This window comes from Crassostrea angulata, chromosome 4 (assembly GCF_025612915.1).
Source record: "Crassostrea angulata isolate pt1a10 chromosome 4, ASM2561291v2, whole genome shotgun sequence".
Taxonomy (NCBI): Eukaryota; Metazoa; Mollusca; class Bivalvia; order Ostreida; family Ostreidae; genus Magallana; species Magallana angulata.
In genome coordinates, this window is record NC_069114.1 from 36867027 (window position 1) to 36885035 (window position 18009).

The 18009-nt window shown below is 32.9% G+C and overlaps 1 protein-coding gene and 1 long non-coding RNA gene across 4 annotated transcripts; one reads left to right on the forward strand and one right to left on the reverse strand.

Moving 5' to 3' along the window:
* Positions 1–1330: 1330 nt before the first annotated feature.
* Positions 1331–11392, forward strand: LOC128180882 (arf-GAP domain and FG repeat-containing protein 1-like). 3 transcript variants are annotated; one of them, XM_052849057.1, is made up of 9 exons: positions 1331–1511; positions 2561–2654; positions 3147–3401; positions 4500–4719; positions 5150–5236; positions 6032–6439; positions 6717–6794; positions 8468–9078; positions 9411–11392. In XM_052849057.1, the coding sequence occupies exons 1-9, from the start codon at positions 1351–1353 to the stop codon at positions 9465–9467; spliced, it is 1971 nt and encodes a 656-aa protein (XP_052705017.1). In that variant the 5' UTR covers positions 1331–1350; the 3' UTR covers positions 9468–11392. The 3 variants fall into 3 exon arrangements, with proteins under 3 accessions (XP_052705017.1, XP_052705018.1, XP_052705019.1); XM_052849058.1 differs by lacking the exon at positions 6717–6794; XM_052849059.1 differs by lacking the exon at positions 5150–5236.
* A 3273-nt stretch (positions 11393–14665) lies between these two features.
* LOC128182464 (uncharacterized) lies at positions 14666–15765 on the reverse strand. Its single transcript, XR_008243423.1, has 3 exons — positions 15446–15765; positions 15167–15275; positions 14666–14764 (listed from the first exon to the last, which is right to left on the reverse strand). It is a non-coding gene; the product is annotated as an uncharacterized LOC128182464 (long non-coding RNA).
* Between the last annotated feature and the right edge of the window lie 2244 nt (positions 15766–18009).

Consider the following 18009-nt stretch of genomic DNA (forward strand, 5'->3'; position numbering starts at 1 on the left):
AAAATACTTAGCTCTTTGCCATAGGACCCTCCCTCCAACGGATTATGATTTTCAGGATTTTGGAAAGTAATCCCCCCCTTTTTTTTTTTGCTTTTCAAGAATTTTTTTTAATGAGTATGCCCTCTCCCCCACTTTCAAAAACGATGCTACGTGCCTGTTTCATAAATATTTGCAATGTTCTACAAAGAATTCTTAGAAAGAGTTTATAAAACTCAAGTTGGCAATTTGACCCGTGAACCTCTTGATGCTTTGACAAATACAAGTACCACTCGTCTGGTCTAGGTGCGCGCATCCAGCGTGCAAACTACATTGTATATCATTTGGCCATCAAGGAAAGCAAAATATAAACTTGCTGCCGGTGACGAAATAAACTGAGACACGCTCACAAACACTACATGGTCTTACAGATATAGATTGGATACAGTTAAAAGTCAATATGACAGAATCGCAGCTAAAGCAAGGGCGAAAACGCGCGCCTCCTGGATTTTCGGCATAATTTATACTTTTAAAGAATGGGCATTTATTGTATATACTATCAATTTGGCCTACATGAAAGTTTAGAATATTGATTAAATTTTTTTCACATACACACGTGTATCTTGTTAATTTAAAAGGGACATCTGATTATTGTTAGAATCTATAACTATATAGAATATAAGTACATGTACTATAATGGGGAGAAATGAAATAATCATTATCCGAATATGATAAATATGATGAATTGCAATTATGGTTAATTCATTCTTTAAAAAAAATCAATAGCAAAAATTAAAAAAGATCTAATCCGAAAACAACACAATATCAAAGAAATGAGTCTTATTGATTACACTTAGTCTAATAGAATGAGCCTTCTTCCCACACCAATGACCCCCTCACGCTAACGTCCGTGCCAACGAGAGATATTAATATAAGTTGTAGAACTTGCTTATCAATCGTTGCAAAATAAATAAAGTTCAGTTTTTTTCAGTTTTAACAATGAGCCTCAGATGAGAGAAATAAAAAAAAATCATAAATACAATCTTTTAAAAAGTTTTAAAAGATTTTTTTAAATTGAAAAATGTGAAAAGACAAATACATACATGTATATTACTGAAAGCGTAAAATTATGCAATTATGAAATTAACTGGCGTTGCATAAATAAATATTAATGATGTAAATAAAATATTTTTAGCATCGCTGTAACGGAATTTTGAAAAGGATGCTAAATTGTGTAGGATAAACACGACAAATTAGTGTACATTGATTATTCTGATCATATGAGAAGACATATTTGATCCGCCCTCGAGATACTCTTTGAAAAAAAAAATGCTCCTACTTCCGGTTATTTGACATCTTCCTCTAAAAATTAAAATGGCGGCCAAAAGAAAGCAAGATGAGAAACACCTCAAAATGTTACGGGATATGGCGGCATTACCCCACAACAGACAGTGTTTTGATTGTCACCAAAGAGGACCAACATACCTGAATATGACAACTGGATCATTTGTGTGCACAGCTTGCAGCGGGATACTGTGAGTTGTCATATTCTCGTAAAATATACAACTTTAGATTTTTTACGTCGTCTAAATGATCTAACGGTATTCAAACAAGATCTTGGGATGTAGCAGAGATAATTATATTAGTTTTATTATGACCTCAACATTAAAAGAGATATCACTATGACAGTATGCCTTTTACATCGATTAACTCGAATTGCCTCACTGTATCTTCTGTTAATTAGCTCAGTCCTCAAATTTTGTCTATGGTTTCAGTATTTCTCTGAGAGCGATGAGTCGGTAAATTCAAAGATTCAAATATGTTTAAAAATGTCTTCTTACACAGTGAACGACAAATGCCTGATCTTACAAAGGAGAAAAGGATAATTGTTTTATAAATTAAGTGTGAATATCTATTAAGAAATAAACAGCTATTTGTTAAGTTCATTGGGATATGAACTTGGTTGGTCAATTCCTGTGAAGCCTGAAGGGCTTCTCAGAAGATTTGATCAGGTACCAACCAAGTTCATATCCCGATTAACTTTTTAACATGCTGTTTATGACTTATATTTACGTTTGAGAATGGCAAATCATTCAGAATCATTAATATAGCTGTGTTTTTACGTTTCCAATTTTGTAACCACCAATCGATAAGCGTGTACAATTATCATTATGATGTCATGAAAAAGTTCACACAGAATTGAGGGTTCTTGCTATTTTATAGGTTCATATAACTTATTAGGATGCATATTTGCAAATGTAAATATGAAGTTATGTACAAATTACTGATACATGTCATGATATGTGCTGGGATTGGAGAAATAATGACAGACTATATCAAGTAGGATTGAACCCAAGTCCCAGAATCTAGTCAGATGTGCTACCAACTGAACTATGAGTATCTGGTGACTGAACTATGAGTATCTGGTGACAGCTATAAAATCAAAGATCAAGCATCTCAGGTTTTTCTGTGACATTAATACTTGTATTCATGTAATGATGTATGAATAACATGTACTGTATTACATACAATATAGTGAAAAAATAAAAAATGATTTGAATCGTAGTTGATTCTTTTTAAACAGACGAGGAATTAATCCCCCTCATCGAGTGAAATCAATATCCATGGCCAGTTTTACTCCTGAAGAAATTGATTTCATAAAATGTCATGGAAATGAAGTAAGTTTAGAAGATTTATTATGGTTTTTTTTGTTCTTTCTATTTGTTGTTAATAAGAAGTTTTTCACACCCCCTGCCACACAACCCTATTATAAATCAAATTAGTCTATAGTGACTGAAGTGTTGGCAGGATTCCTATGCATATCTATTTAAAAACATATTTGATATTCATATTTGAATTTTCACTATATTCATCAATTTTGTTTTCAACAATTATTTTTTTAGGGGGGGGGATGGGTGGGACAGGGTGGGGGAAGTAGTAGGAAGAGCAGGGGACAGGGAAAGCAAGACTTAGTCTTTATCCAAGCAAATTACATCAAGAGATTTTGTTTAAAATTCTAGAGCAAAAAAACTTGGTATTAGCACATGTTTCTTTTGTGAACTAAAATTTGAATTGATTACCGTAATAAACTGCAATGAGTTTATTCTTTTCTGTGGATTTCTAGAAAGAAATCTTATATGCAACTTATTAATTATATTATTGCTGAACAGTTCTGTAGAAAAGTATGGCTGGGACTCTATGACAGTAAGAAAGACCAGGCAGAACCCGATTCTAGAGATGAACAAAAGATCAAGGACTTCATGGCGCAGAAGTACGAGAGGAAGCGGTGGTATCAAGCCCCCACAGACTCCATGAAGGAGGAAGCCAGACAAATCAATGAGTCGGCCACAAACCGACAGCCACCCACACGGCAACTAAAGACACTTCTAGGGGAGAAAACACCACAGCTTGTGGTAAAAAATCAGGTAAAGGTCAAATGTCATAGGAAAAATCTTATATTTTCGTATAAAACAAAACCTGTACAAACTAAAGACATGGCACAAAAGTATTAAACAGAGCTCTTTAGTATATAGATTAGCATGCATGAGTGTCATTCATTGTTTATTTTTATGGTGGATGTTTCCTTTACGGCTAGTTTGTTGACAAAGTTTATCACTGTTGAATAAACAATTCAGGTTATGTAAACAGCAAATAGGATACAGTCAGGCTCTAAGGTTTAATTATTTTAAGCTTTAGCGGGATTGTTGTCATTATACAGTTAACATTAAATCAATTCTGTCGCTATTTGCCTGACAAGTTTAAGTGGGTTTTTTTTTTTATCAAATAAATATTTAGATTTATAATTATAAAATTTTGATAACTTCAAATGTATATTTTTACACAAATAAAACAAAGAATTGCAGTAAATTGATGATGTTCATTTAAGAGGGCCATCTTAGTCTCAAACCATATATAAATATATGTACTAAGTCCTTTATCATGAATTATAAACGGTAAACCCATTGAAGTGTATATATGGTTGTGTCTTTAGTATTACATTGTATATTAGAACTGAAGAAATCCACATGAGACTGTTTTTAATTTTTTATTCTCAGAACAACAGAATTTTATCCCCACAAGTAATGTCTTTTTTTTTTTGAAACACCAAATTTATACAGTATACCCGGTAGATATGGTAGTTTTTTGTTACACAAAATCATATAAATGAATAATGAGAACATTATTTATTATTAACAATAACAATATTAAAACATTTTCCTAGGTAGCTTAAAAAGGGTTTAGTAAAAATATGCATGTTACATAAGCATTATTTTAAGCATGAATGACAATTAACTGCAGGTAAAAAGAATGTACATCATTTTTCAGATAACAAAGGTGTAATCATATGTTGATTACATCACCTCATTTCTGAATAAATAATATTTAAGGTAGTTAAAATGATAATTAAGTTACATGACCTCATTGAATGATTTGTTGATTACATGACCTAATTGAATGATTTGTTGATTATATGACCTCATTAAATAATTTGATGATTACATGACCTCATTTCTTGTTCACAGTCCCCCCAGACGACACCAAAGAACCATGCGGCCCAGCAGCCTCCCCCCGTGGCCCAGCCCCCCGCCACACAGAGTTTCTCCTCCCCGGGGCAGCACAGCCAGTCCTCACAGTCCTCCGGATCCACCACCATGGATCTCCTTGGAGATTTGGGGGGTGACCCATTTGCTTCCTCGGCCCCTCCAGCTCAGACCCAACCCATAGGCGGTGGAGGGGGAGAAGGTTTGTTCTGTTATATATGGGACAATAATTATGTTTAACAAAAAGTTAAGTTCAATTTGAGGAAAAATAATTCTTTTGTTTTGGTCTGATAGTAAGTAGGTTAACCTATATTATATTGTCTGTTCCCTCTGATGTATATTTTGAAAAAAGTTGAGATGACCACTATTGAGTTTCAGCCGACAAGGTTGGAAGTATTTGGGAGTACATTGTAATAGCAGTATATGTAGTTTCTGAAACAGATATTACATGTTACAAGCAGCAAAAATTACACAACAACTGAAATATGATAACTCTTATTAGTTTTAGTTTATAAAGACAACATTGCTCTTCTTGTGCATCATATACAGTAACAGCTGTCAGCTGAAAGTTTGAATAAAGTGATTCTACACACTGTAGAACAGTAACACCTTTACGTCGTGAATTGTTTCAGGAGGTTTTGCCGACTTTAGCCAGTTTGGCAGCCAGTTCACTGCACAACCTGCTTCTCAACCCTTCCCAGCATTCCAGAGTTCCAGCAGTAAGTTCCCTCCCCTTAGTTTGCTAGTATCTGCACTCCAGGTTGTCACTTTGTTAACGAAATGCGTGTAGAAGTCATCATTTGTCAAATTTTTGTTGTGATGTTTCAATTCAGAGTTTTTATTTTCACTTTAGGGAACATATTTTTTTAAGCAGTGTGACTGAAATTACTTGTTACAAATGTACTGCTGTCCTTTTATCTTCTTACATATCATGTTAAAAGTCATGTCAAAAAGAAGTTTTTACTTTTTTTAATTGCCATTTTCAATTCTGTCAGAATTATGAGTAGCTTTTTAAAATTCAGTATAAAAGGATCAAACATGGGAAAAAATCTCACAAGAAGAATTTGAAACATGAGTTAAAAAACTGAATATTTGAAATTTCATTGTCTGATTATTATTTTTCTCTCCACATAAAGTTGATTAAAGTCATCATTGATGGGATAGATGTTAAAAAGGGAGCAATAATTCAAATAGGAAAATAATCAAATTTCGAATTTTTGAGGTTACATTGCATGCATATGTACATGTATGAAGGTAAAACCATTCAAGCACATTTCTATGTAGAACCTTCATTGAAACTCATCAATTCCACAAATAAAAACCCATGTAGAATTACAAACTGTCTAAACCTGCATGCTATACCATAAACATCATCTTAGATCTTCACAGTGAGAAATCGGCGTCCAATGCAAAGTTGCTAAACAGACAGATTATTTTATTTACCTTTTCTGCAGTTTGTGTCTTTGAAATGATTTTATGAAGTTATTATGTAAACACTAAGATTGATTTCACAGGTTCCCTTTTTCCAATGTCTAATACACCGGCCAGTGCAGCCCCTGCAGTGAATGGCGGGTTTGCCAGTTTTACCCCTGCCCAGTCAGCAGCGCCACCTGCCAGCACAGCACCCTCAGAAGCAGGGGGAGACAAATACTCATCGCTGGGAGACTTGTTCAGCACTCCTGTGACAACAGAATCCAACACCACCGCTCTAAGTTGGGGAGGATCCAGCTCCAACTCAGCTGTTAACTGGAATGGAGGGGGAGGAACCAGCACCAGCGCAGGGGGGATTGAATGGAACAGCACAGGAAGTAGTGGATCTGGAATGAACTGGGCTAGTGGAGGTACAAGCAATACCATGGGAATGACTTCCAACTGGAACTCTTCCTCAAGTGCTAATAATTCCATGGCCCCATCCAACTCAGGTTTGTGAATCTAAAAGATTACTCTGCTTGAAAATACCACTATGATAAAGAAATTATATTTTATTTCCAAACCTTTCTTAAAGACACAGCTGGATATTTTTAACATGGCAATACTCAAATAATATGATTTTTAAAAATATTTTATTCCAGTTGAATTTTTGATAACTTTATGAAATTTAAGATTGGAAGATAAAATTTAAGATTGGAAGTTAATGAAAAAAATAGAATTTACCGTACTGTGACGTTCCAGTTGTGTGTATAAATGCATCTGTTGCAGCCTTCTGTATTCCACCCAGTGCATACTCTTACACCCAGATGGGTAGGAGTGGAAACCCGTTCTTCTCAGACTCTGGGGGTAAATCTGGCATGATCTCTGTGGTTCTATACTTTTCTCTGTTGAATGTTGCATTGACTGAGTTCAGTTCCTTTGAGATCATATGGTAGCTGCATATAAATTGTACATATTCAGCTCTGTTGGTTTTATATTCCTGTTTGTTACTGTTTATCTTATGCATATGTCCATAATTTTAATGAAAGAAATTTTTAAATAAGTTTTGGGGAGAAGGGCACAGTTATTTTGGAATAGTCATGTCTGTCTGACCAGTTTTAAGATTAAAAAGGTTTTATTGGGGGTTTACAGTCCCAACACTTTGCATATGCATGTTCCCTCCCCTTAGGAAGTCCTCTTTCATTATGAAGTCAGAAGGTCAAAAGTCATAACATCAGGGCATGGATTAATTTTATTGGTAGTTTAGCATTTTAGTTTGAAGCTGTATCATTATCATCCACTCCATCTGTGTTAGTTAAACTCTGTATTGTATGAAATATGAAATGAACAAGTAAAGATTATATATAGGCCTTTACCCGTCTTTCTCCTTTAGAATTGAATAAAAAAGGTTTTTAGAGGGCCTTGAATGGCAGTTTTTTTTTATTATACATGTATAATATTTATATTAATTTTTTAATTAATTAATTAATTATTCTATTTTTGCAATTATTTTTGAAATACATAAGAGGCTTAAATGTCATCTCTTCTGTAATTGATTGTTATTAGTAAGGTTTCGGTCCAAATATATCTAGTTGAGCTGATTGAACCTCAGCTAGGATTGGGACAGATTCAGGAACTTTACTATGGGATCCATTACCTTTGGGGAAAAAAATCTGTGCATGATTTTTTTCTGAAGCATGAAAGAGAGAGAGATGAAACTCTACATGTAAAATGCTCTTCTTTAGGATAGTAGCTGTATTTCACAATTTGTCCATAGCTCTGCTTACAAATTAACCAGGGGGTGAGGGTTTAGTAGCTCCAATAATTCCCAGGAGTTGTACATGAAGATTGGGTTCGGATCCTCTTCTGAATTGGTTTCTGCATTGATTTATTGAAGAAAAATTATTTATGTACTCAATGACATGTACATGTTAGCCATTTCTTGCTTACCCGGTATAATGTAATCTGCCTACATGAAGTTTTAACCTCTGGTATTCTCCTATGACTATGAGAGATTATTGAAAAGAATGGTGTTTGTAGGTAATGTTTGTTAGAAAGATTTTTTCCTAGTTGTAGATAGTGTTAAAATAGTGAAGTTTTAACAAAGATTATGCCAAATGAAGTTCATAGTTTTTCATCATCAATTTTGTATTTGTATTACTATATTGATATGTGATAACAATTTACTAACAGTGATTACTCTATAATACATGTGCTTTATGATGAATATAAAGCATGGCCATTGATGATAAATGTATTTGTGTATGTTGAATTTCCAAGTCTATTAAAATAGCATGTCATTTCATGCTTTAAACAGTACTCATAGCATGTAATATTTGTAACAAAGCTTTACAACATATACATGTACTTGCTTATTTCCTGCTGCAATAAAATTGTGATCAAAGAAAGACACATACACACCTTAACACGCAAAATTCTTGTATATCAAGAAATTATTGTGTGAGATTAACATTTTATTGAAAATTGTTTGATTTTTTTTAATGTTCAAAACAAGTTTACATTGTATTCTTATTCAACAGGAGCGAATCCATTTGGAGGGACATCAGCTTCCACCCAACCAAGCAATCCCTTTGGTGGAGCAGGAGGGCAGCCATCTTTATTTGGGAACCAGCCAAATGCGGGCTTTGGTCAACAGCCAGGTGGATTCGGAAATCAACCAACAAGTGCTGCAGGATTTGGAGTGCAAACATCTATGGTCGGAGGGTTTGGAACTCCCACACCTGCTGTCGGGGGATATGGAGGAACCCAGACAAGTATGGCAGGAGGATTTGGTGCCCCGACGTCAATGACAGGAGGTTTTGGACAACCAGCTTCAAATGCTGGATCTTTTAACATGGGAGGTTTTGGACAGACCTCTCAAGCAGGAGGCTTTGGCCAGCCAGTGGGAGGTTTTGGGGGTGCAGGAATGACAAATCAGTTAAATAATCAGAATGGAGCATTCAGTTCAATAGGACCAACAAATACAAGTGCTGGATTTGGGGCTTTTTCACAAGCCCAGACAGTGCCCAATCAGTTTGGACATTCAATGCCCGGACAGTTCGATAATAAAATGGGAGGTTCCCAGGGATTTCCCTCAGGATGGGGAGGTCAGCCAGTGGCCACTAACTCGCACACAGTCAATCCATTTATGGTATGTGTTATATACTATTTTCCTTCTGTATTGTTTCTGTCCCTTGTAATATAAACTGTTGCAAGATCCTTTACCTCTTCAGATTATCACATAATGTATACAAAATTGGCACAGTGAATGTGTAAACTAGCTGATTTACATTATTGGCTTTGTGTTTAAAGTTATTAACAGCCAGAATAATAAAAAGTGAGTTTAAATCAATGACTTATTTGGAAAGTTTACAAAATGAAGTTCAATTTTGGTGATAAATATAATGTGAGGTATTTGTAAATTACATGTATTATTGAGTTACTATTACCACGTAAAAATTTTTATTGTTCTTTTTTTTTCAGTCCACAGCTGCCCAATCGATGGCTCCAAAAAGTGGTTCTACCAACCCTTTCTTGTGATGGACCGGCATAGCTTTGTTTTAGCTTTTTAAAACACATTAATTTTGAGTGAACACTTCTCGAATGTCATTTGAACCAAAGTTGATTTTCTGTTGAACAAAGACGTGGTGCCATGTGCTTGTGTATGCTGTCAGTGTGGGCTTGAATGGGATTACCATGAAGTGTGCAATGGATCTAGAGAGGGGTGTATCTGTATTCTGTTATAGGATGGAAAGTATCTTAAGTGTGTAGTATTCACTACTGGTCACTGTAACAATACTAATACCATTAGTCAGGCTTTATTTTATCAGAGAGAGAATAGAAAAAAGTCAAGTCGCGAGGTACACTTTCTCATAATATGTCTCTGAGACAGTGACAATGTTGTCAGCTTGGGTTTGAATACATGTATTTTGTTGTTAATTATTCATCTGACAATCTGTTAGAACTGTCGAAACTGTTCTTATGAGGAACAATCACATGCTGTTTAAGATGTTGAACGGCTAACTACTGATCCTGTATGTGAATTCCACTGTATGTAATGTTGGGCGTGGCTCACCAAACATTTCTCTTTATAATATTGATTGATAATTTAAACAGTGCTAGTCAAAATCCTTGTTTGTTGTAGATTTTGATTCTTCTGTTATTACTAAAAAGTGCCTGCATGGATAAATGAATTAAATTTAAAAAAAAAACTTTGACCAGGAATTAAGCAATCTAGTACACCACATTTGCAGCGCACTGTATTCTGAATACATACATAGAATGTACTAATATTTTTGTTTTAGTTTTTGAAATAAAATTTTAGTTCATGAAACCCCCAAAATGTATGGTTAGTGAGATATGTTCATACTTGAAAAACTTTGTATTCCTAAAATTGAAATTATATATGTGGAAAGAATAAAATGTTTTATTAGTGATTTTATGCTCATGTATTCATGTTAAGAGTTTCTGTGTAAAATTATTCAAAGGGGCTTGGTATGCTTCAGTTCATATTCACAAATTATTATGTGGAATTTTCCATCAAGAAATGTGCTTGGCAAAAAATGAAACAAGGTGCATACAAAACTAAAATGATTCGTATTCAGGGATGTGCTATTGTAACCTCATGGATGTGCATGATGTAACATATAAAGTTATTTCATCATTATTATTTAGGGTACTATATCATGAATTTTGTGTTTCAACAGTAGTTCAAAGTGTAATGAAATTAAAAAATAGATGTGAGGAAAATTCACTAGACAAAAATATTTAGGCCTGCATAAATTTCTCTTTGCTGGCTTGTCTTCCTTTATCCAGTAAAAAATAAATTTGAAGCATGTTTTTTACATATTTTAAATTGCAATTTGAATGCTAACTAAAGTTAATCCCAAAGAATGTGTAAGTGTGAGTTATGGAAATCATTTTGATTGAATGTTCAACTATTATTATCCAGGCATTCTGGCTATATGTTTATATTTGTTAATCATATTTTTGAACAAAAAATTGACTTGAAACAATCGAATAGGATAATTTCTAGGTACCTATTGTTGTAGAAAAAACTATGTACTTGATACTTATTTGTTGAAAACAAAAAGTTATAACAGCTTGTATTGTTCTCGGTTTTGAAAAGCTTGATTCTGAAGCAGTCTGTCCATCACATTCCTTTAATGTTTGTATTTGTTCATTTGCTTAACTTGGTTTTGTTTGTTGTTTAATTACAGACATTTCTTGTTTTGGCCAATGGTGATTTTGACACTTCATGATAAATATATTACAAAAGTGAAAAAGGGGTTTGCCAGACATTTTGTTAACACAAGATTTTATTCATATTTATGCGTTTTGTTAACTTATTTAGAAGCAATAATTGGTTCATAAAATTGAAAATGAACCGAGTTATATGGAGTATGTCGTCTTGGTTATGTTGTATAATTACAAATAAAATAAAATCAGATTTTATTTACAGTGAACTATGTGTTAGTTTTGTGTCATTAAAAAGTGTGTAAACTATCCCTGTCCTTTGGGGGCTGGGATGGCTCTAAAAGTTCGTATCTAGGAGTATATTTTACTATTCAGGGCTTTCTTTGTCAAATTGTTACATGTATGTTGTTTGCTACGAGTTTGTTTATATGAGTATGTTTTACTATGAATGATTACATGTATGCTGCATGGGGTTTGGAGATCTTTTTTTTATTTAGTTAAAACTCCAACAAACAACAGTAAATTATGGGAAATTTTAAAAATATGTATTTATTAAAAGGCGCATTTTCACTGACCATCAAATCATTAACGTCAAATAATACACATTGTAGGATTTGATATTGAACTCTAAGTCAGTTGTTACGTTATCCAAGAATTAAGACACTTTTTTCTGAATCTGGGTATATATCTCTTACGCGGGCACATCGCTGATTGGTTGAGAAGAGAGCGGCTTTGGTCACATTAGTTGGTACATCCAATGAATTTTTATCATCACAAACGTAGCATCACAAACATAGTCGACAACTTTTCCGTTTGTGGATATAATTGCTTGACATACGTGACTCGCAGGTTATATGCAATCAAAATGATGACATTTTCAGACTTTGAAATAGTTTCTTTGAAACACTGTAAGCAGTAAGATTCCCTAAGGTACGATGGGGCCGCAATGGGGGTCGAATTTTTAAATTGGAATGTATAGAGAAAAATCCATCAAAATTCTCTTCTCAAAAACAAATTGGCCAGAAAATCAGTAACTTGTGTGGAAGTATCCTTAGGTATGTAGATTCAAGTTTGTTCAAACCATAATCCCCTAAGGTACGATGGGGCCACAATGGGGTCGAGTTTTTACTTAGATATAAATAGAGAAAAATCTTTAAAAATCTTCTAAAATCAAATTGGCCAGAAAAGCAGTAACTTGTGTGGAAGCATCCTCAGGTAGAGTAGATTCAAGTTTGTTCCAACCATGATCCCTGGGGGTATGATGGGGCCACAATTGGGGGTCGAAATTTTACATAGGAACGTACAGAGAAAAATCTTTTAAAAAATTTTCTTCTCAAAAACAAATTGGCCAGAAAAGCTAAAACTTGTGTGGAAGCATCCTCACGTAGAGTAGATTTAATTTTGTGCAAATCATGATCCTTGAGGGTACGGTGGGGCAACAATTTGGTGTCAAATTTTTACATTGGATTGTGTAGAGAAAAATCTTTAAAAACCCTTTTTGCGAGAATGTGTGAAAGCATCCTTAGGTAGTGTAGGTTCAAGTTTGTTCAAACTTTGATCCATGGGGATAGGGTGGGGCCACACGGGTTACCTTGGGGGTTGAATTATTACATACGACCATATAAAAAAGGGTTGAATTATTACATACCAACATATAAAAAGAAATCTTTCAAAATCTTCTTCTAAAAACAAATTGGCTAGAAAAGCTGCATTTTGTGTGGAAGCACCCCCAGGTAGTGTTTTATATATAGAAATAATCTTTTAAAATCAAATAAAAACGAATGAGACTATAATCCGGGGGGGGGGGGGGGGGGGGGTAGTGAGGAAGATGCGGAATAGGATACATGTAGCACAACTGTCCATTCGGTTTAGTCGTAAAATACAATTTCAAATTTAATTTCTTTCAGCTAAATATAGTTGGTAATATTATAATACAAGTTTACAAAAGGACACTTTCTAACTATGCTCAGTTTTGAATATTTTAACAAACGATAAGAAAAAACATGAATTCTAAAATTAAAATGGTATCGAATGCACAACCTAAAAAACCTAGCTCTATAAAGTTACCTAATGTCTGATGCTCTAACCACTGACCATTTCAGACACAACAAAAACTATTGTTTAAAATCTATACGCGACGTCGACCGCAAATTAACGGACTAATATTATTATTTTTCTAAAACGTTTAAGTTGAGATATTGCATGATATTTTTAAGATATAGTGGGTCACCTCTGTGGCAACGCACTTTGAAAAAATTACGCACTTTGAAATTTTTTTTCAAAGTGCGTTAAATTTTGGAGAAAATCAACGCACTTTGAAAATTTTTTTCAAAGTGCGTTAAATTTTGGACCATATTAACCCACTATGAAAAAAAATTTCAAAGTGCGTTATGAAGGTACATCAACATTTTTTAGTATCGACATTAACGCACTTTGGAAAAGTTCTTTATCACAAATTATAGAACTGAATTTCTAATTTGTTGATAGTATGATTATTTGTTAACGCTCGTTAATCTAAGTTACCGTATTTAGAACGGGAATGGGGGTGGGGGTAGGGGTTAACAAAAGATATAGGTCAAATACCAGTGCATCATTTAATTGATTACAAGAAGAAGGCCCCCTTCCAAATCATATGATCTTCAGAAACTTTGGGTAAACATTTAAGATCGGAAAAAGAAATATGTTTTTGTATAAGTACATGCAGTGTTATTGAAAAAACAAGCTGGCCGAACAATAATTTCTCCATTGGTATGTTAAAGATTCTATGTGTTTCAACAGTAGCCCTCTTTTCGTATTCTAATCAAATAAATCAGTTCAATAAAAGAATACATGTATTAACATTACCGAACATTAAATTATTATAAACTTAAAAACAAGCATTAGGATGTGGGTTAATTTTCTCGAACTGATCTTCCAAAAGATCATATTGTTTTTGATAAACAGAACTAAGGTATCCTTTTGCACATCATATTTGCAATAAGCCATTTGAAATATATTATACAACGATCTCCATTATTCATTTATATATAAATGATATTAGTTCGGGCATAGCCCGATAAACCAGATAAGAGGTAAACTTGCTGCATATTCAAAAAAAAAAAAAAAGAAAAGAAAAAGGAAAATGCAGTTGCTAAGCGATGAAGTTTATGTCATATTTGGATAATTCAAACCTCCCGATTTTTTTTTCTGTGTAAATTGTCGATATTGTCTTAGGAGAAAAGAAAAAAATTCTCATCTAGAAAATGTTTATCAAATTAGCTGAGAATGCAATTAGTTCTCTTTTAAATATATCACATTAAGGGGGGTGTCTACACCAAATAAGTGTAGGAGATTTTTGTTGCATGCATTTGTTACTAATAATAGGCAAAGTATTCAACAATAATAGACCTCAAAGTACAATACTCTATTTTTAAGAGATTTTTTAAAATATCATTCTGCTTCCAGGTCACCCCTTATATGTCAATTTTTTGAAACATTTCTGTTTTAAAACTCTAACGAAAGTGAAATGTTATAAAGTTTGAAAATGAAAAACAAAATAATCATGAAGTTTGTATGATTTTTATTGGAATCCACATAAATATGAAACTAAAATATTTAAAAATTCTTTTAAGGCAAACTGCTGGATGAAATCCCACAAAAATCTGAAAATAGAAACAATATTCGTTGGTTAATGAGATGAAAAAAAGAAATTGAATGAAATTGAAAAATTAAAAGAAATACTGAATTATTTCAAATATCTTGGTTTGAAAGATCCTGTTTAAGAGTTGTCTTTCTTGATTTTACTTGGTCTCAAATATCTTGGGACCAATTTTCTAATTTAAAAAAAAAAATCACGAAGAAAAATTTAAAAAAGGTAAAAGTATATGCTAAAATGTAGGAATAAGGTTAGTAGTGCTTATGATAATGTTTGAATCTAAAAATTATATTTTTGATGAATGCATTAATATATTACTCTTTAAAACAAAATGTTAGTAGTTACATTGCCTTTTACTTTTTTATATACAATACAAATTATAAACAACCACATGCATATTTATACATACATTAGATGTCCATAGTGATACACATGTATGTGTGGTAATTAAAAACATGCTCTTTTTCAAGATTCTGTCGTTCCCTCATTTGGCTTGCAAATCCGGCTTATAGCTATATCTTTTTAAATTAAAGTACATTAGTTAAGTTTCAAACTTTCAATGCAAGTCTAAGCTGCAAATATTTTAAATTTGCGAAGTTGGAATCAAATAATACAAGAGATGGTACTACGGAACTTAAGTTTTATATTAATCATGCATATAGGGTTCAAGTGAAAATTATCTGCTCACCTTTATCGATAATCCGTCACATATTTATGATCGTCTGTTGCAGATGACATGACAAATATGTATTGCCATTAGCAGGGAAACAGTATATTATTTCGATTTCACGTTTCTCTACACAACAGCTGATAATCTATGTTAGTTGAAAGCTTTAATCACGAAGGGAATTGACATATTTTCTAAGCGTTTTGGTGATTTCATTCTTATCTCATCTCCTTCGTTAGAAGAGTTCAATTGAACGGTGTATAGCTATTTTGTACCACGACATAATGCTATCAATCTGGAACGAAATGGCGTTTCAAACGGATGTCAGACATATTGTGACGATGTAGCCTTCTACCTTAAGCTAATCACGGTTATAACAATCATTTATTGTATATAAAACTATCAACTATTTTCACTAAACCATGACATTTTTTTTTCAAAGTGCGTTAATATCGACGATATCAACGCACTTTGAAAAAAAAATATTTTTTTTTCAAAGTGCGTTGACTTGGTCCAAAAATTAACGCACTTTGAAATTTTTTTTCAAACTGCGTAATTTTTCAAAGTGCGTTGTAACACACCTCTCCACGTTTTGGTTGGTTGAAGTCGGTTTGATTTCCTTTAATCTTTATATAGACAATGACATAAAAATGAAGCTCAGTGTCTATTTAAGACTAGACATTGAAGTTCTAAAAATGACACTATTTGGAGGTTTTGACACGCATACGCCAGTTTAAATCAACCTATTCCAAGTATTTAACATATTTAAAGGTTAAAAATCGAAGTTATGGTAAATATACATTGTTTTCAATAATTTAGACAAAAATTATGAGGATTGTTGATATTTTTAATTTATAGTATCTTATCTATCCTCATTTACACGCCTTTTTCACCCATCTTCTTATTACATGGGAAATAAATTTGATCAGACTTTCAAAAATATATAGTATATCTAATATGCATGCATATTGACATTTGTTTAATCCCAGTTGTTTTGACTGTTGCCCTGAATAATTCTTGGGCTACCAAAGGAATGCAAAGTTTATATTCATATGAACAGTTCTTTAAGATCTTTTTGAGAATGGAAATGCCCAATAAGTGATATAACTATGAAATCATCTAGATACAAAAAGGGACTCAACGTAAGAACATATGTAGAAGATTTTGAAATTATATTTAATTCAGGATTTTACTCATTTATTGTCCCGATATTCTTAATATGACCTCATTAAGCAGATTTTATTATGTTTAGTGCAGCTCAGGTGAGCGATATAGCCCATGGGCCTCTTGTTTTTGAACATTGCTATTTTTTCATTGCCAATTCCGACATTTGCCTTTGTAATAGAACCTTTACCTAAAATATCACAAACTCATAATCTATGATTTTATTCCAATAAGTACGAATTAACAAATTTGTATTTCATTACAATCGACACGATGCTTCAATTCTTATCAAGACAAAAAGAAACAAAGCTTTTTTGAGCACAGCAAATGGCCATACGGCCAATAAGTACGTTTGCATTATATTGTAACCATAAATTACAACATTAATTTCCTTATTAGACAATTACCAGGAATAAAGTTGCTTGAGAAAAATACAGCTAGTCATAAAACCTCTAGTCAAAAGTCCCACTTTTACCATATTGCCAGTAGTGGTTGCCCCGTATGAAAACTTTTTTTTTTTTTTTTTAGTTTTTAATGTATTTTCTTTATTCTTTGATATCTGTTAGTGTGTTCTGTTTTTTAATTTCTTGATTTCATGTTTTAAAATATTTTGAATTTTATGTAGACAAAAGAAAAAAAAACAAGCATAAAAACACCCGAAAAAAAATCAAAGCTGGTTGTGATTCTATATTTAGTAGAGCTTGTGTTGTAAGTACAATTACAAATTCATGAATTTAAGTATTTAAACTAACACTAGAATATGGTGGCATACCTCTGCCTCTTGAGTGGAATTTATTTTTCTTTCAAATATGTCGACATGCGAGATAAGTATGTTGACATGCAAGATAATTATTGCAAGATGTAACAACTATGTTGAAATGCAAGAAAATTGTAATCAAATCAAAATTATTTTACATAATCAAATAAATAATAATAAAATAATTTGACCAATTTTTTGATGTGGAAGCATATATATATACATGCAATTGATTGCTTCCGTGAATTTTATGTTGAGGAACATTAGCTTCAGATAAACATAATTATATAACTATTTCCCTGTCAAAACTGGTATAATAAAATTACCAGTTTATGTTCTCTCCAGATCAGGAACTGTATATGTGCTTGTATTGGCGCTCCATTGAGTTCTTTTATTTACCGTCAAGTAAGTATTAATTCTTCATTTAACACAAATATTCATATAGACTCAACTTTCTTATAGTAAAACTTAAAGTAATTTAGTTAGCACATCTAAATAAAAGAATTCATTAACTTAATGTACGGCTATTTTATGCAATCATTTTCAATATAAACATGAGTCAATCGAGTATCATATTCTTCATCGCATTCTTGGTTCATTAAATGCTATCAATATGTCTTGGCCAATATCAATAAATATTCTACTTAGCATCTAAAAATTGAAT

Excerpts from the sequence above, each read along its gene's own strand:
- LOC128180882 (XM_052849057.1), top strand. The coding sequence starts at position 1,351 with ATGGCGGCCAAAAGAAAGCAAGATGAGAAACACCTCAAAATGTTACGG. Across the intron at positions 2,655-3,146 it reads TAAAATGTCATGGAAATGAA|TTCTGTAGAAAAGTATGGCT; the intron begins GTAAGTTTAGAA and ends ATTGCTGAACAG. Across the intron at positions 5,237-6,031 it reads AGCATTCCAGAGTTCCAGCA|GTTCCCTTTTTCCAATGTCT; the intron begins GTAAGTTCCCTC and ends TTGATTTCACAG.